Source organism: Heloderma suspectum, chromosome Z (genome assembly GCF_057233095.1).
Source record: "Heloderma suspectum isolate Gila_16-S chromosome Z, 16-S_ref, whole genome shotgun sequence".
Taxonomy (NCBI): Eukaryota; Metazoa; Chordata; class Lepidosauria; order Squamata; family Helodermatidae; genus Heloderma; species Heloderma suspectum.
In genome coordinates, this window is record NC_139476.1 from 3,783,171 (window position 1) to 3,807,888 (window position 24,718).

Below are 24,718 nucleotides of genomic sequence, written 5' to 3' on the forward strand. Positions count from 1 at the left end.
ACTAAAATGCTAAAATACCAGGAGAATAAAAAGGTCTTCACCTGGCGCTGGAAGGAGAACAATGTTGGCTCCAGGCGAACCGCTCTAGAGTTTTTGTCTGTCCAGAATCTCCCACCATTCAGCTTCATGGGATGGCCCCTTTCCTAGGGATTCCAGTATTATGGGAGACAGAGATACCCCCCCCCCCGTTTCTCCCTAAACCATGCCTAATTTGGGAGTATTTGCCTTCTCTGCCCACAGATGTCCCCAATGAAGCCTCTAGAGATCAAGACGCAGTGCTCAGGTCCCCGGATGGATCCCAAGATCTGCTCTGCCGATCCGTCGTTCTTCTCATTCATCAACAACAATGACTTGTGGGTGGCAAATATTGACACGGGAGAAGAGCGGCGGCTGACCTTCTGCCAGAAAGGTAGCCATTTTGACGTGTTCACTGCCCTCACCCACACCTCCTCTCTAGAAGGGAAACTGCTGAAAGGGACATTTGCTGATATGCAGCTCTCTGTGTACTTTGCTTTTGTCTGGTTGTTGCCAGGGGCCCCTTCGTAGTAATAATATTTTCTTGCTGTTTCTAGGGGATGTATGGATTTTGTAAAATCCGTTCTTTTTGTATGTCGAGGGCTGTCCGGTACCTTTAATTCCATCATCCGCTCATCGATGGAATTGGATTTTTTCCGATTTCCTGAATTTACACAATTCAAATTTTTCCCCATTTCCTGAATTTACGCTATGCAAATGCGAATTTGCTCAAATTCACACTTGCGAAAATGTGTGACTCCCGCCCCTCCAGTGCGTGTTTTCACGCTTTAGCCTATGGAGATATGCGTATTTTTGGCCAGTGTTCTTTTATTTCACATATTTTTCTTTGACTGAATTTGTGTGAAATTCCAGAAAGTGGGAAAAAAGCTGGTCCGCAAGGCTATGGAATCTGTGTGACTCAGGTAGCAGGTGATGGTGAAAACCTTTCTTTGCCTTGAGACCCTGGAGAGCCATTGACAGAGCAAACAGTACCGGACTGGATGGGTGAATGGTGGCTTAAGGAAGAGGGCTTGGGACAGCCTTGGCTGGGAGAGGCTGGGTGTGGTAGTCCAACTATTTGGAGGCCGCCTGGTTAGGAAAGGCTGGCCTAAGGCCCTCTTCCCTTTTCAGCTGGGCTGGGTCTGTTGCTCAGTGACAGCAGCATGTGCTGCATCTTCAGAAGGTCCTCATCGTCTCCAGCTAAAAAGGATCTCCAGCACTTGGTCCGAGAAGGCTGCTCCTCCTGGTCCTTGAGAAAGGGCCTTACTCACTGGCTGAGCTTTTGCTTAGCATGTAGACGGCCTCAGGTTCGATCCCTGACTGATCTAGCTAGGGCTGGGAATGGCCCACGTGAAACCTGGAGAACGGCCACCAGTCACCGTAGACATGACTGTGCCAGACAGACTGGTAAGGCAGCTTCCTCTCCTCCTTTTTAAATCGTCCCTTCATTCAGAACCATGAGGACTGGAACCTTGCTTTATTTTTTAGTAAGGCAGAGCCCCTGCTTTGCATGCAGAAGGTCCCAGATTCATTCCCCAGCATTTCCAGGTAGGACAAGGAAAGACCCTCTGCCTGAAACCCTGGGCAGCTGTTGCCAGTCATAGAAAGCTAGAAGGACCAGTTGGTTTGACTCTGTATAAGGCAACTCCTTATGTTATGGAGAGCTGCCGCCCATCAGAGAAAACCATACAGGGTGGGATGGATCAGTGTAGAGCCTAGTATAAGGCATCCTTGTTTGTTCCGTTCCCTCGCCAAAGCTGTTCTCCTTCCTTCTTTCCGCAGGCTTATCTAGTGTGCTGGAGGACCCCAAATCGGCGGGTGTGGCCACTTTCGTCATTCAGGAAGAATTCGACAGGTTTACAGGGTACTGGTGGTGTCCCACGTCTTGCCAAGAAGGTGGGTGTTCTCAGTGTCCAGGTTGTGGGCAATTATAACTGAGTATGGTGCCCTCCAGAGGTGTTGCACTGCAACCCCATCATCCCCAGCTGGCTGGGAACGATGGGAGTTGCAGTCCAACACCTCTGGGGGGCACCAGGTTAGGGGTGGCTGGTGTAGATCTTGGAAGGTCCGTTCTCCGGCTCACAGTCCTGGATAGTCAGTGGCAGAACCTGGGAACTTGAAGTGGAAAAGAATCTGGAGCTGCACAGAGTAGGCAGAAGGCACCACTTTGAGTAGGTGAAGGCTGACAGCCAGGTTCGTGGTGTTTTTCTGGGGAGATATCTGGTGCTCGATGGACAGCACGATCCTTGGAGAAATCCCTGCCTGAAAACCTGGGGAGCAGGACCACTCCCCAAGAAGCATGGCTAGGATTTGAGGCCGATGTGAGCGCTTGTGGAAGCTGCTGCTGCAGCAGCAACCTTTCTTACCTTGCCTATTTTATTCCAGGTCCTGAGGGCTGGAAAACATTCCGGATCTTGTACGAGGAGGTGGATGAGTCGGAGGTGGAGGTTATTCATGTTCCATCCCCTGCCCTTGAGGAGCGGAAGACGGACTCCTACCGGTATCCCAGAACAGGTCAGTGGGGAAGAGGTGGGGTGAGGATGAGCAGAGCTTTCCTTGGGTGGACCTCTACTCTGATCCAGTAGGGTTCTTCTTACGTCAGCGGTGAGAACCTCAGGCCCGGGGCCAAATCCAGCCTTCCTGGGGGCTCAGTCTGCCCCTCCATGCTTCTCAGATAGCCACATCCTCTTTTCCCCAACCTCCGATCATTAGGTGTTTTCCCAGCTTTTGTGCAGTTTTCACCCCTCATTCTGAATGGTTGAAATGTCTCTCCGAAGGCTTGAATGAATGAATGAATGAATGACATTTACTGCGTTAGTCTTAAACCATAGCAGCAGTGTGAGCCAGTGTGGTGTAGTGGCAAGAGTGTTGGACTAGGAGCTGGGAGATCCGGGTTCTAGTCCCCACTCGGCCATGGAAGCTCACTGGGTGACTTTGGGCCAGTCACACACTCTCAGCCCAACCCACCTCACAGGGTTGTTGTTGTGAGGATAAAGGGGAGAGGAGGAGGATAATGTAAGCCGCCTTGGGTTCCTTGCAAGAGGAAAAAAGGCGGGGTATAAATGCAATAAATAAATAAATAAATAAATAGCAGCAGAAAACCAAGTAACAAAAACTAACATAAGAATACAATAATGGCTCATTAAAACTAGAAGTTAAAAATACTGACATGAAAACATATTCTTAAAATAGCAAGCTTTACATATAAAATACACCACGGCATTATAGACTTATATGAGAGCCTGTGTGGTGTAGTGGCTAGAGTGCTGGACTGGGAGTCGAGACATCTGAGCTCTTGTCCCCCACTCGGCCGTGGAAGCTCACTGGGTGACTTTAGGCAGTCACAGACTCTCAGCCCAACCTACCACACAGGGTGGTTGTTGTGAGGGTAAAATGGCAAGGAGGCAGGTTATGTACGCCACCTTGGGTTCCTTCAGGAGGAAAAAAGGCGGGATATAAATTTAATTAATAAATAAATAAAATAAATATAAGAATACATTTCTCAAGTTTTCGAATCTCCTGGACGCTTCACAGCAATAAAATCTACATACCTTCCCCTACATTTAGCAGCCTTTACTGCAAAAGGCTTAGTGACGGGCAGTAAGAGCTTTAGCCTAAAACATGCTGGTATTATTTGTTCTTTGGACCCTACCTTTTTGCCCTTGGCCATGCCCACTGAGAGGTAGGTGGCCCCAATCGCTTCCATGAAATTGAATTCAGCCGTCAGGCTGAAAGAGGTTTCCCACCCCGTCTTATGATCTTATGGGTCGAGGGTCCTTTTAAGACAGCTTTGTATGTTTGCACAGACCATGTAGATAAGGGTGCCTGGCTCTCTCTTCCTAAACAAGAATGAAGGGAAAATGCCATATAACCATATGGGTCTGCCTTATATCACATCAGACTGTTGGTCCGTCTAGCTCAGTTCTGTGACCAGCAACAGCTCTGCAGCGTCTCCAGCACCGAAGGATCTTTTTAGTCACCTGCTATATGATCCTTTTCGCTGAAATGCCCAGGATTGAATCTGGAATCTTCTGCAGGAACTGCGGGGGCTCTACTACCGAGCTCTCGAAATTCCCCTGTTAATAATCGCACAATAGCAGAACCCCACTGGGCGCTGCAAGGACCTTGCATAAATAAAATATGGCCCCGTGGTCCCAGTGCTTGGCAACAGCTGGTTTGCCCGTTAAGCAAACGCTCATCAGGTGCGGATACGTTAAGCAATAGACGTGCATGTCATCAACTAGGCCATAGTGTGAACACAAACACTTTTTTAATTGCTGAAGGGAGATGTGGGTGGGAGTGTGAGAAGTTCAGAGCACCCATCTTTTACATTCCTTTACCCTCCATTTCAGGCAGCAAGAACCCCAAGATCTCGTTGAAGCTAGCTGAATTTCAGACGGACAGCCAAGGGAAGGTAAGCGCATTTTGCCCATTTGAATTGGCGAGTTGGTTGTGTGTTTTTAAATTTTATTTTAGTAATTTATATTCTCCTGTTCTTCATGAAGTGAATTCAAAGCAGCTCACATGATTTAAAAAAAAAAAAGTCATCCATCTCACCTTCTGGAAAGATCTCTCCTCTGCAGTGCTGTGTGTGTGCTTTTGACAGTTATTAAAAACACACTTGCTTGCCTGCCTTTTCCCAACATTGATTTTAACTGATTTTAAGGGTGCAATCCTATGCATGTTTAGATGGGAAAAAACTCCTACAACTCCCTGCATGCCCCAGCCAGAATGGGGCATGCTGGGAATTGTAGGGCTTTTTTTTCTGACTAAACTAAGGATTGTGGCCTGAGTTGTTTTAAGTGTTGTCTTATGGAGCCTAGTAATTTGTAGTACTGTAGTTTTAGAGTGTGTTGTTGTTTTATAATTTATTATAAAATGCTTTGGGAAGTGAAATACCAATAGCAAATTGGATGTAGTTATTGGGGAGATATTCTGGAGGTGACATACTCGACCTTGGGGGAGCTGGGGGTGGCGATGGCTGAAAGGAAGCTCTGGCGTGGGCTGGTCCATGAAGTCAAGAAGAGTCGGAAGCTACTGAACGAATAAACAACAACAACAAAGTAAAAAATAAAGACAGCCAGCTCAGTTTGATGTGCCAGCAGTGGCTTTTATCTGGTGAGGTCTGACCTGCCCGCCAGCACGCTTGCCTCAAGAACACGCAGTTGAGACGGCTGGAGCGCCTACTCCACGGGTGCCACTGAAGAATCCTTTGATGCTTCCAGATGTATCCATGAGATTTCGGATGGAAGCTTGCCATAGAGGGCGCAGGATGCCAGATCTGTGTTAACCGCATTGGTTCCCCATTTGGGCCAGTTTAGAGCACTGGCATGGGCCTTTACACCAGGGTTTTTATCTATCTATTACATTTCTATGCCGCCTTTTTTCCTCCTTAAGGAACCCAAGGCGGCGTACATAATCCTCCTCCTCTCCATTTTATCCTCACAACAACAACCCTGTGACGTGGGTTGGGCTGAGAGTCTGTGACTGGGTGACTGTGAAAGTCACCCAGTGAGCTTCCATGGCTGAGTGGGGACTAGAACCTGGGTCTCCCAGCTTCCAGTCCAACATTCTAGCCGCTCCACCAGAGGGCTCTCACAGTTTTGAACTGTGAGGTTTTGAACCTCTTTCAAAAGAGGGTTTTGAACCTCCTTCAGCCTGAGGGCCAAATGCAGTGTTGGAGAAGCTCTTGCGGGCTGGGTTCCAGTGGTGGCCAGGGCCAAAAATACAAAATGCACCAGCATATTTTAACTCAAAGCTCTCAAGGCTTTAGGCATTTCAACCTTTTAGAAGGGGGGTGGGGAGGGGGAAAGCATGCAAAGCCAGGAAACCCCCAAATGTGGGGGAAGGAGGTGGGGTGACGGAAAGGGGGCGGGGCTATCTGGCCCATGGACCACAATTGACCTGCAGGCCTGAAGTTTGACACTCCTGCTTTACAGCCATAAGCCGTTTGGGAGCTCGATTCGTTAAGGACGGCCTTCTCCTCTGCTATTGCACAGTGTGTTTGGAGGAAGAAGGTCAGCCTTTCAGTCTGTTGTATGTTTTTGCTCGTGTGTTTTTTTTATCCTCGCTGCTGCTGCTGCTGCGTTAATCTGCTTGGCTAAATCTTTATGGATTCTCCCCACCCCCGCCCCCGTAGTTTGTTGCATTGTATGTGTGTTTTTTCCTCATGAAAATTTTACTTTATTTCGAAATAAGGTTAACAAAATAAAGGCAACAAAAAGAAGAACATACATAATATTGAATCAAAATCACTAAAGAGACAAAGGGATTCACTAATTATAAATCTTGTTCCATAAGCATATCTGTTATAGACTATCTACAGTAAAATGACCTAAGTAGGAACTCAGTACTTAATGAAAGTAAAAATGCAAGATCTGCAACATATAAAAGGAATGTGTATAAGTGTGTGTCATTTTGTGTGCTTGTGCACATTAATCAGAAAAAATACAGGCAACTGTACTTTGTAGGAACTTTGTCAGAAGTTTGAAGAGCCTCAATATAGGAAATGAATGGAAACTGTGGTGCCGTAATATCATTCTTCTACTTAGGACTCCTTTCTCACTGCACTTGCTGAATAACTTTATACATACTCATAGTCCCCCAATTTCTATCTATCCGCTGCTCTTTAATTGGCTGTTTTGGAAACTTCCAATTACCTGCTGTACACGAGTTTGCAGCTGTATACAATTGCTTAAGAAGCTCTTTATGGAGGAATCCAAGGTCATGGAGTTCAAAAAGATGAAGCAGCATTGCTCTAGGAGTGATCAGTGGTCTAACATGAAGACATTCTTGACAGTAATCGGCAACTGTGTTCCCAAACTCCCGCGCTGTGGAACATTCCCACCAAAGCTGAAAGTATGAACCGATGTGACCATTCCCCTTCCAACAAGGGCAAGACCCATGAAATCCTGACACGTGGGAGCACTCTGCTTTCCTCTTTCGGAAACAGGGAGCCGAAAAGCTTTCATAGAAAAGCAACTGCAGTCCCCGCAGCCGGCCGACTTTGTTGAAAGCACTGCGATTTCAGCCCCGTTAAAGTGTGTTTTTTGTTACTTTTTGTGAGCTGCTTTTGGGTGCTTTTTCGGCAGGAAAGCAGGATATACATCTTTTCGAATAAACAAATGATTCTTAATTGACGGTTTCTCCCCTCTGTAGATAGTGTACGCCCAGGACAAGGAGCTGGTATATCCCTTTGCTACGATGTTTCCAAGGGTGGAGTACATTGCACGGGCTGGCTGGACCCGGGATGGAAAATAGTAAGTAGATTTTGTCATGAGGTGGGGGACATAGGCGGTTGCCTTACCCAGAGTCAGAGCCTTGGTCCATCTAGCCCAGTATTGTCAGCACTGATGCCCAGCAATGGCTCTCCAGGGTTTCAGGCCGGAGTTTTTCCCAGCTCTGCCTGGGGATGCCGGGGATTGAACCTGGGACCTTCTGCATGCAAAGCAGGGGCTCTGCCCTCGAGCAACAGCCTTTCCCCTAAAAATAAAGCAAGTTCCCAGTTCTCATGATTCTAACTCAAGAGCTGAATTAAATCGGAACCTAGGAAGCTTTCTTTTACCGAGTCAGACAGTCGGTCAACCCGGCTCAGTTTTCTCTGTGCTGACTGGCAACGGCTCTGTCTGGGGTCTCGTGGTGGTGGTGGGGTGTCTTTCACAGTCCTGCCTAGAGATGCTGGGGATGGAACTGGGCACCATCTGTGTGCAAAGCTAATGAGCTGGAGGCCCCTCTGTGTTTGTCCGTCACCCTGTCTGAGCGAAATCCTTGGAGGGACAGGATGTTGATGGCTACCAGCCACAATAGTTATATGCAGCCTTGTTCCCAGAGGTAGTCCACCTGTAGATGCCAGCCGCTGCAGGGAGCAGCAACAGAAGAGCTGCTGTGTTCTGCTTATGGGCTTCTTAGAGGCATCTGGTTGGCTTCCTCTGGGGAACAGGACTAGATGGACGCACTGCGGACTGATCCAGCTCTGTTCACTGAGTTGGCTCCAGCGATGCTGCTGGAGTCTAAAGAGTCATTGCTCCATCCTGGTTGCTCAGTCTTGACTTTCGTGTTCTCTCTCCCTCCCCCCCGCCCCGGTCCTGCTTTGCGCAGTGCTTGGGCCATGTTCCTAGACAGACCTCAGCAGCAACTCCAGCTCGTCCTTTTCCCTCCCGCGCTCTTTATCCCAGTGCCAGAAAGTGAGGAGCAGCGCCAGGAGTTTGCCAAAGCCGTGCCTGAAAACGTCCACCCGTTTGTTATCTACGAAGAAGTCACCGATGTGTGGATCAACGTAAGGGAACGAGGCAGTGCTCAAATTGGGGTGTGTGGTGGCAGCGGCAAAGGGTCCAAAGCCCCGCTGACCCCCCCCCAACGAGCTGACTTGTTTTTAGAAGATTCCAGAGGTGGAAGTATGATGCCCCCCTACGCCAACCCTGGATCTCTCCACTGTAGCTCTGGTAGAGCTTCTGCTTTGCATGCAGAAGGTTCCAGGTTCAACCCCTGACATCTCTACTTATGGTCCTCTTCCTTTTAGAGCTCTGCAAGTGATGGCTAGAAACTTGGGGAGTCGATACAGGAATAAAGCGTAGATGCTTGGAAATGGCTTTGTCCATTTCACCTAGGGACTTTGGGTATAGGATGGACGTCATGACGTGGCTCTTGACGTCGCTGTTGCTGCACTGGGCACTCTTGCGTGCTTTAATTTATTGTATTCTTAATTTGTTATTAACATTTATATACCGCCTCATCTGCCGACAGCAGGCATCAATTATTATTATTATTATTATTAAATTTATTAATCGCCCATCTGGCTGGTCACCCAGCCACTCTGGGCGATGTACAACATACAATAAAACAGTTTAAAACAATAAAATTCTACAATAAAAACATTTTCTAAAATACCCTAACCCACCCCAAATGCCTGCCTGAACAACCACGTTTTTAATGCACGACGGAAGCTCATTAAAAGAGGGGGCATGACGGAGTTCCCTAGGGAGGGAGTTCCACAGAGTGGGGGCCACCACAGAAAAGGCCCTCTCCCTCGTCCCCACCAGTCTAGCTGTCCTGGCTGATGGGACAGAGAAAAGGCCATCCGAGGCTGATCTTGTTAAGCGGCCTGTCTGGTGCTGCTGGAGGCGCTCCTTAAGATAGGCTGGGCCGGAACCATATAGGGTTTTAAAGGTCAAAACCAACACCTTGAATTTGGCCCGGAAAACAACTGGTAACCAGTGCAACTCCTTCAGCACTGGAGTGATGTGATCTCGCCGGCGGCTGCCTTTAATCAGGCAAGCTGCCGCGTTCTGTACCAGCTGCAGTTTCCGAACTGTCTTCAAGGGTAACCCCATGTAGAACGCATTACAGTAGTCTAAACGAGAGGTGACCAGGGCATGTACCACCGATGGGAGCAGATGGTCGGAAAGGAAGGGGCGCAGCCGCCGTATCAGATGGAGTTGATACAGCGCTGTCCGGCTCACAGCTGACACCTGAGCCTCCATGGACAGCTGGGAGTCCAAAATGACCCCCAGGCTGCGGACCTGGTCTTTCAAGGGTAGCCGTACCCCATTCAACACCAGGTCAACATTCCCCAGCCTCCTCTTGTCTCCCACCGAAAGTACCTCGGTCTCGTCAGGGTTCAGCTTCAGCTTATTCCTCCCCATCCAGCCACTCACTGTCTCCAGACATTTGGACAGGGATTCTACAGCCAACCTTGGTGAAGATTTGAATGAGAGGTAGAGCTGCGTGTCATCCGTATATTGATGACACTGCACCCCAAACCTCCTGATGATAGCCCCCAGCAGCTTCGCATAGATGTTAAATAGCATCAGGGAGAGGATGGAACCCTGTGGCACCCCACAAGTAAGATGGCGTACAACTATTTTAAAACAATAAAACCTTAAAATAATAAAACAAGAACATTAAAGAGAATTAAAACATTCAAACTACACATTTTTAAAAGCTAAATTGAAAAGATCCATCTTCGCACCCTTTCTAAAAGCCGAGGATGTGGGGGCCAGTCGTAATTCTTGAGGGAGGACGTTCCACAGGTTGGGAACAACGCAGGAGAAAACCCTTTCACATGTGCCTGCCAAACAGGTCTCTTCAGGTCAACGTGCGCTCAAGAGTGCGTCTCCTGCAGACCTTAATAACCAGATAGGTTCATAATGAGACCAGCGGGCCCCTTAGATACCAGCTCCTAAGCCATTTAGGGCTTTAAAGGTTCAGTGCCTTCAATTGCAACAAGAAAGCAATTGGTGACCTGCGCAGGTGTTTCAGGCCAGGTGTAATATGATACCATACACTGGTTAGCAGCTCAGCTGCCGCATTTTGCACCAGTCGAAGCTTCCAGGCGCTCTTCAGGAGCAGCCCCATGCATTGCAGTGGTCTAAACGTGCTGTAATGTAATGTTAGGCGCTTCCTCTCCTTACCGCTACCCTGAAAGTAGGCTGGTGGGAAGAGTTGAGACCGGCGGCGGGCACTTTGCCTGAGACTGAGCTGAGGAGTTGAGTTGGCGGAGCGCTCCCCCCCCCCCCCCCAATAGCTCCATGCTCTTTGCTGTAACATTTACCTCTCCTCTTTCCTGGGTAGGTCCATGACATCTTCTACCCTTTCAGCCTGCCAGAGGGGGAAGAGGAGGAGCTGTGTTTTATCCGAGCCAACGAATGCAAGACGGGCTTTTGCCACCTGTACAGGGTCACGGCCGTCCTGCAGCGGAACAGCTGTGACTGGACCCAGCCGTACGTCCCCAGCAAAGGTGAGATCCCAAAGCATCCCGCTCCTTGGCAGTTGCAGCTCGCCGTGTGAACTTTCTGGGAAATTTCAGATCAGGAAATTTCCCGGTGGGTCTGCATCGCGAATGTTTCCCCAAACATAATTGAACTTCATAATTGAAGTGATATATTTTGATTATATATTTGAATAGAGGGAACAAAGTAAAGTCAACTATCATGCAATCCTATTCATGTTTACTCTCAAGTAAGTCTCACTGGCTGTGTTTGGATGATCAGCAGGGGAAACAATGCGGTGTGGGTTGCTTCCCCCACAAGACTGGCATTTCCCTAATTACCCATGCTGCAGGTTGCCATGTCATCTGAAACTGGCATTTGGGGTGGCGGGGGTGGGTTCTTACCCACCCCCAGAACCCCTAGTCCAAGCCCTGGTTTGTGGGGTGGGTAAGAAGCCATGACACTGCAGCCTGTGAGGCGGTGCAAGTAATTAGGGAAATGGCAGTTGTGTGACCACCACGCGCGTGGGCAGGGAAAACAACCCGTACTGCGTTACTTTCCCCAGCAATCATCTGAACCCTGTCACTGAGTGAGGCTTCAAGCACGTGAGCACACTTAAATTAATTTAAATTAATTAGGGCATAATCCCATGAATGTTTAGACAGAAAAAAAACCCCTACAACTCCCAGCGTTCCCTAGCTAGCCATGCTGGCTAGGGAATGCTGAGAGTCGTAGGGCTGTTTTCTGTCTAAAAGTGCATAGGTTTGAGCCTTTAATGTGTTCTAAAAAAAGCAACTCCTGAGATGCACACCCCACGGTTGCCCTTGGTATGCATGCTGAATTTCAGGTGTCTAGGTTTCACAGTCTTGGAGCTAATGCAGTGACGGATGGATGGACAGACACATCCTCTTTTATTATTATAGATGGATAGATACGAGATTTCATAAATATCTGGGCGGGGGGGGAATGTGGGGAGAGAATTTGCAACTGACACAGTAGGCTGTGGGGGGGGGTCTTGCTCCATTTCCTCCTGTCTTTGTCTGAAGGGTACAAAATACGTCACGGCGAGCACCAGAGGAATCAGAAAATACGGCCTGAGCCTGACCTGTCAGCTTCCACAGCTTTGCCACATTTTTATTCTGTTGTTGTTCATAATCTTTGGCCTCTAATCTTTGTTCTCTGTTTTCCCCTCTCTCTCTTGTAAGGGGACTTCAAATGCCCTCTCAAAGAGGAACTCGCCCTAACTAGCGGAGAATGGGAGGTTCTAGCCCGGCATGGATACAAGGTACAAGGACCCTTCTGCAAAAACTCTTACCCGTGCCCTGGTCATCTCTTGTCTTGGCTACTGCACTCCTGTTCTCTGTGGGAATTCTCTTGCCTCACCTTCATCCACTCCCCTCCATCCAACTCTCTACTGCCAAAATTACTCACCTCCCTTACTTCCTGACCCCTACTTCAGAGCTCCCCATGGCCTTGCCCCTCTTTAACTCTCTCCACCTGTATCCCTCCTGACACATCCTTCCTGCTCTCTGAAGCGACTCCACCCATTTTCCCTCACTGCCCCTTATGCCTGGAACTGCCTCTCGGAACGGCCACCTCCCACTCTTTAAGTCCCTTCTAAGAGCTCACCTTTTCCAGGCAGGCTTTGCATCAGCTCTCTCATTCAGGGGTGTTGAGCTTCTTTTGGCCCAAGGTCCGAAGCCCTTGGGGGCCGCATTGCACTGGTGGGCAAAGCAGGGCCAAAAAGATAAAATACCAGAAAATACCAGCATCTTGTAACTTAGAAGCTCTTCCCGCCGGTAACTAAGCCATAGGAGAGGCGTTTCGATCTTATAGAATGGGCGGAAAAGCTGCTCAAAATGAAGAAAGGATCGGTGGTTTTGGGAAAGGGGGTGTGGAACTCCAGAGGGCTGGATTTGGCTCACAGACCGGAGGTTCAACACCCCTGCCTTAGTCCTTGTACCTTACTGTAACTAAACCAAAGCACAGTGTCAACTAGAATAATTTCTGGGGGGATGCCCCTCCCTTAACAGTTATGCCCCCCTGTGTAGGCTATCACGCATAGCCAACTGGGTGGAACGTCTGAGCTCCGCCTCTAACTTTTCCCACTTTGCTCTGCACTGGACCCTAGCATCCCTCAGGTCACCCTCTACGTTCTCCTCCTCCTCCGAGACCTGAGTTCTCACAGGGGAGGAAGAGGGGGGGCTTCAGGCTGAGCCATCTGTGTGCCAAGGTTCCTGAGAAGAATGTCTATCCATATCAGAGCTCACTAGGGAGGGAGCCTCCTCCAGTTCTGGCTGTTCCCATTCTGAGTCTGAGCTGCTAACTATCCCCACACGCTCAGATTCATTCCTGACACACATGTCTTTAAAATAAACACCTATTCTTCCCATGCCTCCATCTCCTTGCCCCCCATCTCCCCGCCCCCCCAGGCCCTTCCTCTGTTGTTCCCCTGTGTCTGTTTTAAATTGTAATCCCCATGGGCTGGCACCTGTCTTACCTGTCCTTTTTAAACTGCTGTGTACACAGATGGCGGTATTTAAATAAATAACAAGGAGCCCATTTGATGTGACACAACCTGTGGTGTGTACATATGTGTGCGTGTGCACACTCTGTGGCACCAAATTAAAATCCTGCAACCGGTTTGGTTTTATTTCTGTCAGCCGTCAGCAGGGCTTTGTGCTAAAAATAAATGCTGTCCAGACTGGAGCCAGGCAAGGTTTTCTGGGGGCGGCATTCCATAGCCAGGGTGCCACACGCAACTGTTACTGCCCTAATCTTCACAGCCCAAACAGTGTCTGTTACATTTATAACCAGCCTTGTAAATAATGCTAGTCCCCTGTAGCTGCTTAGCCAGCTTTATCAGGAGGAGATTGCAGTGCATAATGGTGCTCTTCACCTCACCAGCAAGCAATTAGGTGAGCAGGTTCCCGTTCAGGCTCCTTTTAGAGGGTGTGAAAGGCATGGACCTCCTGCATCCCCTGGTGTTGACATCTGCCTTTCCAATGACGGCCCTGATAGCAAGAGTGCTCTGCAAAAATTTGAGTGGAGAGGATGCAGGTAATCAGAGTTATGACTTAAGAATAACCAGAGAAATAATGTGGAAGGCAGAACAAATTTATTTATTTATTTGCTGCCCATCTAGCCGGCTACCTGGCCACTCTAGGTGGCATACAATACTAATAACACGAGTGATACAAATGAGTTGGTGATACACCCTACCTGTGAACCAGAAAACTCTGGAGTGGACTAATGGAGGAGAAAGCTGGAGAGATCCACCCATGTTCACTTGCCTGCATGAAATCCCTTGTCGCTTATGGCAACCAGGCGAGTCGTTAAATACAAGGGTAGATATAGCTTTAATGAGCTTCCGTCGTGCATTAAAAACGTTGTTGTTCAGGCAGGCATTTGGGGTGGGTTAGGGTATTTTTTAAAAAAAAATTTATGGTAAAATTTTATTGTTTTAAATTGTTTATGGTGGGTTGTACATCGCCCAGAGTGGCTGGGTGACCAGTCAGATGGGCGATTAATAAATTTAATAAATAAATAAATAAATAGATATCTTCTCGAGGGATCATCACCTGATAAAGTTAACTGCAGCTTTGAAACTGCCTGATTTAATTATATCCATTGGTTATGTCCTTCACTAATTTTACAATGCAATATGTTTTCAGAAATGGAAACCTTTCCGCAGGACAGTATAGCAGTGGGAAATTTTCCATGCCACATGGCACACCACCTGAATTCCTGAGGGGAGAGGGATGGGATAAAAATGTAATTGATATAAAGGGAGCCTACAAATGTATTGGGGGCATGTGCCCCATCTTTTCCAAATCTTAAAGCAATTTTCCTTTGTGTGAGTGCTCTCTCTCTCTCCCCACTGCAGATTTGGGTGAACGAAGAAACCAAGCTTGTGTACTTCCAGGGCACAAAGGACACCCCTCTGGAACATCATCTCTACGCCGTCAGCTACGAGTCTCCTGGGGAGGTGGTGAGGCTCACCACTTTGGGCTTTTCCCACAGCTGTTCAATGAGCCAGGTCTGTACCTCCAGGTCAAAAGTCAAGAATCCTGCAGTGAGGACATCCAAGCTCTATGGATTTCCTTTTAAAAACAAAACTCTTTTATGGGACTATTAGCAAAAATAAGGCAGAGCGTTTTTCTGCATACCCATGTGTGTCCATGTTTCTGCTCATGACCCTCACCATGGCAAGCCTTCTGCTTCTGTCTGGTGAGCACGGTAGGAAATGCCATGAGCGCAACAGCACCCCCCCACCCATGTTCTCCAGCAACTGCTGTACATAGGCTCGCTATAGGCTCTGGTACTGGAATTCCTGGTCGCCTATCATCTTCATAGCAGCAGTGTGCTGGAAAGTATAGCCCAACTAAGGGAAAGATCCTCGCTCTCTTCTACAGTTGGGGAGGGGAACAAGGGATAGTTAGCACCAAGCACATTACACCTGGGCAAACCACTTGTCCATCCAGCTCAGCACTGTTTTTTCTGACTGCCAGAGGCTCTCCAGCATCTTGGGGGAAAGAAGGGTCTTTCCCATCCCCTCCTATCTGGCCATTAATTGGAGGTGCCAGGGATTGAACCTTCTGCATGCAAAGCAGGGGCTTTTCCGCTGAGCTATGGTCCCTTCCTAGAATCCTGGATATCTAATCCAAAAGTGGTAGACACCTCTGTGATGGTTATAGCACTCTGACTGTTTTTGGTATGTATTTATATAGTGCCATTTATGTACATGGCAGTGGGGCCGCGGTGGCTTAGTGGGTAAGACGCTGAACTGCAGACCAGAAGGTTGGCAGGACAGCAGTTCGAGACCCCGAGCGCTGCGTGACGGAGTGCGCTCCCGTCTTCAGCCCGAGCTCCTGCCAACCTAGCAGTTCGAAAGCAAGAAATTGCAGGTAGATACCGCTACCGCTTCAAAGGTACCGCCTCGGCGGGAAAGGTAACAGCGTTCCGTGCACCTCGGTGTTCAGTCATGCCAGCCTCATGGCCATGGAAGCATCTTCAGGCAGCGCTGGCTCTTGGGCTTAGAAATGGAGATGAGCACCACCCCCTAGAGTCGGACATGACCGGCTAGGGACACCTTTACCTTTATGTACATGGCACTTCACTAAGTAGGACGTAAGCCAGGCATGGGGAGCTTCCATCCCCCAGGCCAGATATGACCTGTGGGGTTTCTCCATCCAGCCCACCAGCAGCTGGTTTGGACATAATAGCTTATCCCTGATCAGCAGTGGTTCAGCCCTGCTTGCTTCTGAGGCTTGTCATGCTTGCTTCTGAGCAGATGTGCAGAGGCTTGGTATTTGGGATGCTATTTGAAAGTGCTGCTGGGTGATGGAGTCCTGCCTGCTTCTGAAGCTGATTTTGCAGAGCCTTGCCCCATTTGCTTGTGGGGAGAGATGCTGCTTATGCTTACTTCTGAGCACATGTGTGGAGGCAAGTCCTGCTTACGTCTGAGTAGGCTTAAAATTGGTAAGAATCACATTTGGCACCACCCACTCTGTGTTTCAACATGCCCACGACGGGACGCGGCCCTCGAGACCTTTACCAGATTGGAATTTGGCCCTTCGGTTGAAAATATATTTTGTATAGAGGAGAAGACAAACAGGGAAGGAGGGAGGAAAGGCCAACAGGAAAATAAATAGATGCAAGTATAATTACATTTACTTAAGCTTATTTTCTGTACAGGGAGCAAAGGCAACATCCCAATAGCAAAATCAGTGCAGCAAGGGGATGATTAGACAGTATGTAGTGCGGGGAAAGAAGTGTTAAAATTGGTTGGGTAGCCACAGGGTCAGGCTGCGTCCACCCCAACCCTTGTCAATCCTCTTTGCCCTCCCACAGAATTTCGACATGTTCATCAGCCATTACAGCAGCGTCAGCACCCCTCCCTGCGTTCACGTTTACAAGCTCAGCGGCCCCGAGGAAGACCCCCTCCACAAGCAGCCCAAATTTTGGGCCAGCATGATGGAAGCGGCCAGTGAGTAGATCTCTGTCCCTCTTTGCTTCCTGGCTCTTCAATTTACCCCAAGGCTGCGTTGAAAACCAGTTGACCAAGCCCAATTTTCAGTGTCATGAATCCCTCTCAAGGGGTTCCCTAAGTTATGGCTCTCAGGGAGTTTTAAACGGGTTTCAAACTGGCTGAAAACCCACCGCATATCTTTGCAAATTCTGGAACTGAGTTATCCGCCAGCTTCCACACTTTCCGGATGATCGGTTGCACTTCTTGCCTCAAAAGGCACATCGAAATACATTTCATTGTGAGAGGAGAACGTGGTTAGAAAAACATGTTCAAATGCACATGTCTCTGTGGATTTAAACAATAATGAACACAGTTTAATGTGGAAATGGAAGGGACTTACGGGTGTATGCATGTGGTGGTGACACAGACTGGAAATTAGAGATGGATGGATGAATCTGTCTGCTTTGCTTTCTTCTGCATTCATTTTTTTTAGATCTTGAGTTCTTTCCGTCCTGAATATGAAGAAAATTATGAATTTTGAAAAATTTGTACCCAAAACAAATGGAAACAAAATTCTCATCCACCCCTACCAGAAATACGCTGATCTGCCAATCCCTTGACCTAAATTGGCTTGACCTAAATTCTTGCATATATTATACATCTTCTTTCTTGGCCTTGTTCCTTCCCCTCCCCCCTCCTGCCCCAAGTTGATGTTTAGGCCTGGTTTGCAGGTAATGCTAACTCATGGTTTATTTAACCCATGGTGGTTTGGTGCTCTACGTGGGGTTTATTCGGCAGATGATCGAGCAAACCGTGTTTGTTTTCTCAACCCTGGTTGTTTGTTTTCCTCCTCCTCCAGCCTCACTCTCCCTGTATCCCAAATACCTTTGTGGTGATGTAGTACTGCCACATACAGCAGCTCTTGTTGTTTTTAGCCCTCTTGCTTGCCACCTCTGTGTCTTGGCAAAACAACCCATGGTTTGCACTGCTGCAGAACTGTGGTTTGTCCCTTCTGCAAAGGAGGCACAGGCCTGCTTTTTCTGATTTTTTTTGTAGGCCATTTATGCAAGCAAATGGGTGTGACAACGCCCCCATGACAATGGGCATTTTCATTGGTTGATGATGTATTGCACGATGATCCCCAGAGTGGCTTTCCCCCCTTTTGGCCTTTTGCAGGCTGCCCTGCTGATTACATCCCCCCGGAGATCTTTCACTTCCGCACCCAGTCAGATGTTGAGCTGTATGGGATGGTGTACAAACCTCACGACCTTCAACCAGGGAAGAAGCATCCCACTGTACTGTTCATCTACGGAGGGCCCCAGGTAAGGGAGCTGTTGGCCCACAGCCGAAAAACTTGCCCGGGCTGACTTAACCCAGTGTTGTATTTAACAATTTGCCTGGTTGCCATAGGTGATCAGGAATTCCATGTAGGCGAGTGAGCAGGCTGGTGGAGGGACAGATCTCTGTCCTTCCTCTGCCAGTCCACTTGGTTTCCACGCTGGCCGCAAAGGAAGGAAAGCTCCTTCTGCTACGACTAGTATGGAAGTCAAGCAGTCTGGCAAAGGAGGGATGGATTGGTTCCACTTTGTTTGTTAAAAGGCTTTGTTTTAATTAGCTTTTTAAGAGGCATCCAGCCTGTCTGCAGACACTTCTCTTAGCACCTACCAGCTCCCTGCCTCCTAATTTTTACCTTATTTTTAAATATATTTTTTTTTATCTGGGGGGACTGGCATGCTGCAAAGCAAAGTGCTGCCCTCCAGCATCATCATTATTTGAGTTCAGAGGAATGGTTTTGGAACTCAGACCCCGTCTCTGCCTTGTACTTAGATTCTTGGGCAAGTTATTTTTATTTTAGTCTCACCAGTTTGCATTCTGGGAAATAGCAGTTTCATGACTGGCCACGCCTACCATGACAGCCATTTTATGAGTGGGCAAGCCTCCCCTGTGTGGCAACCATTTTGTGAGAGTGCCCATGACATTCTCTCAGAATTCTCTTCTAGGTTGTTTACTCTTCTAGGTTGTTTACAAGACTGAATTACCCCATCTCCTTTTGCTCTGTGATTAAATAACATTTACTTTTGCAAGTTGGCTGGGTTACGATACATCCTGTTGTGACATATATGGTGGAACTGAAGGGTAAAGTGTGTGTGTGTGGGGGGGAAGGTCGTGGTGAGCTGAGGGCCATTTGCACACCTCACAGGTTTACTGCTAATGCTCATGCCTCACAGGGAGATGTTTCCAATCCTGGCTTCCTGGCAAATGTATTGGTATGATTGATTGATTGATTGATTGATTAAGTATTTTTTTTATCCTGCTCCTCAGCCAAAAAAGTATCTCAGAGCAACTTACAACCAAATGGTTAACAAGAGACAGTCCTTGCCCCCAGGTTTACAGCCTTAAAAAAAAGACACAACACACAAGGAAAAAGGGATGGGGAGGGAAGAGGAAAAAATTAAGCAGACATTCAACAGGGCTGTTGGAATGGCCTTGCTGACCCTCTCATCTCCTTGCAAGTGGGGAGACAGTCCCAACTGGATCATGCTCTTATGCTATGCACCTGTGTGGCATTCACACTCAACGCAGTAGGACTTCTCTTAAGAGATGCTTTTCTGGCTGAAGGCTGCCCAAAGTGGCTTACCACCGATATTTATAAATAATAGCAGCTTCTGGTTGTTACTTCTTTAAAGCACCTAAAATGCATTAAGGGCTGCACAAGGATTTAAAAAACAATATCATCTTTGCTTGCAAGTTTACAACTTAAAAGACACCTGCTACCACAGCTTTCCCCAACATGTTGCCCTCCAGATGTTTTGGACAACAATTCCCTTACTTCCTAACCATTGGCCATGCTGGCTGGGGCTGATGGGAGTTGCACTCTCAAACATCTGGAGGGCCTCAGGTTGGGGAAGGCTGCTGACCAAGGCTTAGCCACTTAGTCTGTTTCTGAGCAAGGAGTAGCTCCAGCTAAATTGCTTAGTTCTGGGCGTGGGTTGGAGGGGGACATGCTAGAAGTCCATAGAACAATGCATGGCATGGCGAACGTGGATAGGGAGAAGTCTTTCTCCCTCTCCCACAATACTAGAACCCAGCAAGGTCCTCCCTTGAAGCTGATGGGTGGGAGATTCTGGACTGATCAAAGGAAGGACTTCTTTACACAGCGCAGGGTTAGACTTTGGGATTCGCTCCCACATGACGTGGTGATGGCCGCTAATGTGGATGGCTTTAAAAGGGGGTTGGACAACTTCCTGGAGGAGAAGGCTATCCATGGCTACTGGGTCCTGATGGCTATGTGCTGCCTTCAGTACCAGAGGCCGTATGCCTATGTACACCAGTTGCTGGGGAACCTGGGCGGGAGGGTGCTGTCACACTTGTGTTCTGCTTGTGGGCTTCCCACAGGCGCTATGGAAACAGAATGCTGGACTAAGTAGGTCAGCCTTTCCCAGCCTTGGATCCTCAGGCAAAGTTGGAGTATGGCTCCCGTCACCCCGACCCATTGGCCAGGCTGGCAGGGGATGGTGGAGCTTGTAGTCCAACAATATCTGGGGACCCGAGGCTGGGAAAGGGGCCGAGAGAGATCTGATTCAGCAAGGCTCCTCTTACATTTGTGCAGTGTGTTGCGAGTGATAGGGGAAGGTGGAGTGGATCTTCTCTCCTGGGTGAGACGGAAAGGGGGCGGTCGTATGCCGCTCCCTGGGAGATGCTGAGGATGGAGTGGCTAGGGGTAGAGGAGAACTTCTGTATGGCTGTGATTATTTTTCCCTTCCCCTCTCTCCCCACCTCATTAGGTCCAGTTAGTGAATAACTCCTTTAAAGGCATCAAGTATCTGCGGCTCAACACACTGGCTTCCCTCGGCTATGCTGTGGTGGTGATTGACGGTCGGGGGTCATGCCAGAGAGGCCTTCAGTTCGAGGGGGCTCTTAAGAACCAAATGGTAAGTTCTGGTTGTGGCACATGCATCTGTTTACATGTCCAGAATGCGGCAGTTACCTCACCCCCTGCGCAATTGCCTCACCCCCTGGGCGCAATAACTGCCCCCCACGCTCAGTAACCCCTCTCATGCGCAACAAATCCATATAATTGCTACACCGCCAGTGTGGAATCTGGCTCTGTGGACAATAGGCGGGAATTCCAGTACCAGAGGCACTGAGCCTACGTATGTATACCAGTGTCTGGGGAACATGGGTGGGAGGGTGCTGTTGCACTCAGGATCTGCTTGTGGGTTTCTGTGGGCAGCTGGTTGACCACTGTGTGAACAGAATGCTGGACTGGAGGAACCCTTGGTCTGATCCAGCAGGGCTCTTCTTACGTTCTTAATTCCATGCATGTGAGTGAGCAGGCTGATGGAGGATGGACGGACCTTTTTGTCCCTTCTCTGCCAGTCCATCTGGTTTCTGTGGAAGCCCCTTCCTCCCTGACCAACTTGGAAATGGAGCAGACTGGTCAAGGAGGGAGAGCTCCCTCTCAGTCTGCTTGATAAAGCCCCCCCCCCCTTTTTAAATGAGCCTGCTAAGAGGCTGTCTGCGTTTCCATGCCGGCTGCAGAGGACGGGTGTAGGATGGTGCTTGGTAAAAATGTCAGGAGCCCAAATGAGTGGTCAGATGGGAAAGACTATGGAAGGTTGGAAGGAGCTCAGCCAGGGCACTCCACTTCCCAACTACTTGGTGCATGGGGGGTGGGGGGTGTTGCCCCCTTAGTTGTTTCCTTTAAGGCATTTTTGTACTTCTGCAAACCTAAGGGTTCCCTCAAGCAGACTGCTTCCTCTTTTTGTTTCTCAGGGGGCCCCCATTTTGGCTCCATTTCTGTTTGCACTCACCACCTGAGCTCGCTATTAGAGAGAACTGATGATAGTGGTGAACAAGTGTAGGTTTTGTTTGAATTATGTTTGTGTATTTTGCATATACAAAATATGCTTGTATATGAAATACATTATGTTTTTATATCTTGTATCTGTGAGGAGAGAACTCCCTCTCACAAACACACAACACCATGATCGCTGGGGGAAAAATGTGGGCTAGGTGTCCAAAACAGAGAAAGTAACTCAAACGAACATCTTCTTTTGCCGTCTCCTTTCAGGGCCAGGTGGAGATTGAGGACCAGGTGGAAGGTTTACATTACGTGGCAGAGAAATACGGGTTCGTCGACCTCAGCCGCGTCGCCATCCATGGCTGGTCTTACGGAGGCTTCCTCTCCCTCATGGGGCTCATCTATAAGCCTCACGTCTTCAAGGTACATTTACGGTTTGCTTCACTCCATACATCGCCGTGAAGATCTCAAGGCGCTTTCGGTGCCGGCCTCCACTACGCCTCTGTGCAGCTGCAGTTCTCTTGTGCCTGTTTTGCAGGCTGGTACCTTGAGGTTGCTGAAAAATAATTTGCCCTTGGCTGAATGATGAGTGAGGGAGACTCAAACCCAGGTCATCTGGGACCAGAAGGTCTGAGTATATAACACCGATTCTGGCCCGCTTGCACTGGCTGCCTGTACATTTTTGAGCCCAATTCACAGTGCTGGTTTTGTCCTATAAAGTCCTACATGGCTTGGGACCACAATACCTGATGGAACACCTCTCCTAGTATGAACCTACCTGTACACTATGAACAACGTCTGGGGACCTCCTCTGAGAGCCTCCTCCAAGGTGCCACACCAAGGGCCTACTCAGTGTGGCACCCCAATTGTGGAACTCTCTTGCCAGTGCGGTCTGCCTGGTGCCAGCAGCGTCCCCTTTTCAGCGCAGGGTTAAGACTTTCCCCTACTCCCAGGCATTTGATGGCATATGATGGAGCTTTCTTTTAGTATTTTTTATTGGGCCTTGGTCATATTACTGTTAATTGTTTTTAACATGTTTCAGTGTTTGAATGTGAAAGCTTTTAATTTCTGTTTTATCACGTTGTGAACCGCACAGAGAACTTTGGCTGTTGGATGGCATAGAAATGTAATACTTGAAATGAAAACCTGCTCCTAACTCAACTAGGGAATCGGCAAAGTAGCTCTTGCCCAAAGCTCAGCATTTTTGGTGACTTGTTTAGAAAATGTCACCCAGTTTTTTAATAAAAAAATAAATAAATCCATGCCTGTATTTTAACTGGACTTTTTCTGCCGCTCCAAGAATATTTGCTTCAGTAAACTTCCTCTATATGTTGCTGTGGTCCCTGGACCCTTCCACAGCCAAAGGCTTCAAGGACACGGGAAGGCTTGTAGCTCAGTGGGTGATGTTCACAGGGGTGTGTGGAGTATGTATAAGAGGGACTATTACTTCTTTATATATCTGGTGTTGAGCATGGTGGGGTTGAGGCATTTTGCTTTTAGGTAGACTAGCCTTCCCCAACCTGGTGTTGGACTGCATCTTCCATCATTTCCAGCAAGCAGGTCCCCCCACTTAGAGCTTGTTCCCCCAGGATCCCCCCCCCCCGAAATCTAGAGCCAATACCATGCGATTCCATACCAAAAACAGTGGGTGCAGAATTCATCTTCTTGTGAACATCGGTATTTCCTTAAAAGGGGAAGAAAAGTTTCTAGTCCTTATGGATGCAAAGATATGCCTGAACCAGGTGTGGAGCTGGATAAACTTCTTATTTTATTTATTTATTCCATTTCTATACCGCCCAATAGCTGAAGCTCTCTGGGCGGTTCACAAAAATTAAATCCACAAAATACAACATAAAATACAATATAAAACAGAAGAGCTTAAAACTATGGTATCAAAGTACAACCAGAGTAAAACCTAGCAGGAATGCAGAGATTTAAATAACAATAGCAGATTTAAAACCACAGATTTAAAGAGCTAAAAGACTAAAATGCTGACAACTTTCCCATGGAAAAAGTTGCTTGGACTTCAGAGATGCATGCAGCTTTTATAAAAATGTGTGTCGCACATCAGGCACACAGAATACATTATGCAAAATGATATGCAAATATAATTATTAGCATAACTTATACCAGTTGCAGAATTCACCTGTTCTCAGTGCATTAAAAACAAGCAAACATGGAACACACCTTGAGCTGAGCATAACTGTGGCCTTCTTCTGTGTTTGTCTTCAATTCCTCAGGTTGCTATCGCCGGGGCCCCCGTCACGGTCTGGATGGCATATGATACTGGATACACAGAACGGTACATGGATGTCCCCGAAAACAACCAGCACGGCTATGAAGCGGGCTCAGTGGCACTGCATGTAGAGAAACTCCCCAACGAGTAAGTACCTTTTGAATCTGGGGGAAGGGTGACATAGAGCTGTAGGAATGTTCATGTCTAGCCTTGAGAAGAGAAGACTGAGGGGAGACTGGATAGCGCTCTTCAAGGACTTGAAAGGTGGTCTCAGAGAGGAAGGCCAGGATCTCTTCTCCATCATCCCAGAGTGCAGGGCATGGAATGATGGGCTCAAGCTACAGGAAGCCACATTCTGGCTGAACATCGGGAAAAACTTCCTGGCTGTTAGAGCAATATGACAATGGAGCCAATGACCTAGGGAGGTAGTGGGCTGTCCCACACTGGAGGCATTCAAGACGAGGCTGGACGGCCATCTGTCCGGGGTGCTCTGACTTGGATTCCTGTATTGAGCAGGGGGTTGGACTTGATGGTCTTAGAGGCCCCTTCCAACCCTACTATTCTATGATTCTTACCTTTCTGTACCGCCCAATAGGCAGTGCTCTCGGCATGTAAGACCTTTAACGATCAGGAACTGAAAACCGTTTCAAAAGAAGCGGAAAACAATGAACAACAAAGCTACCAGGACCTGATAAAAACTCTGAAGTGCTCCGTTATCTTCTGTCAAATGCCTGGAAGTAGAGGGCGGTCTTTGCCAGATGCTGAAAAGATGCCCATGTGGGTAGTAGACAGCCCTCATTGCAGAGAGCATTCCACAGTTGCGGGGCCACCACTGACAAGACCTTCTCCGTTGTTGGTATAGGTAGCTGCCTTACGCAGAATCAGTGCCTTGGTTCGTCTAGCCTGGAATTGTTTCCACTGACTGGCAGGGGCTCTCCAGGGGTTTCAGACAAGGGTTTTTCCCAGCCCTGCTTGGAGATGCTGGG

General features: G+C 48.3%; 1 protein-coding gene across 4 annotated transcripts in view; it reads left to right on the plus strand.

Moving 5' to 3' along the window:
• DPP9 (dipeptidyl peptidase 9) overlaps positions 1 to 24,718 on the plus strand; it is a 58,172-nt gene that overhangs the window by 12,555 nt on the left and 20,899 nt on the right. For all 4 annotated transcript variants that reach the window (XM_084826048.1, XM_084826046.1, XM_084826050.1 and 1 more), the window contains 14 exons: positions 241 to 409; positions 1,798 to 1,911; positions 2,401 to 2,529; positions 4,368 to 4,429; positions 7,174 to 7,274; positions 8,113 to 8,290; positions 10,585 to 10,750; positions 11,927 to 12,006; positions 14,608 to 14,760; positions 16,575 to 16,710; positions 17,869 to 18,014; positions 20,478 to 20,624; positions 21,767 to 21,919; positions 23,737 to 23,879. In XM_084826048.1, coding sequence (XP_084682174.1) covers positions 241 to 409; positions 1,798 to 1,911; positions 2,401 to 2,529; positions 4,368 to 4,429; positions 7,174 to 7,274; positions 8,113 to 8,290; positions 10,585 to 10,750; positions 11,927 to 12,006; positions 14,608 to 14,760; positions 16,575 to 16,710; positions 17,869 to 18,014; positions 20,478 to 20,624; positions 21,767 to 21,919; positions 23,737 to 23,879 — 1,877 coding nt within the window. The remainder of the gene's footprint in view (positions 1 to 240; positions 410 to 1,797; positions 1,912 to 2,400; positions 2,530 to 4,367; positions 4,430 to 7,173; positions 7,275 to 8,112; positions 8,291 to 10,584; positions 10,751 to 11,926; positions 12,007 to 14,607; positions 14,761 to 16,574; positions 16,711 to 17,868; positions 18,015 to 20,477; positions 20,625 to 21,766; positions 21,920 to 23,736; positions 23,880 to 24,718) is intronic.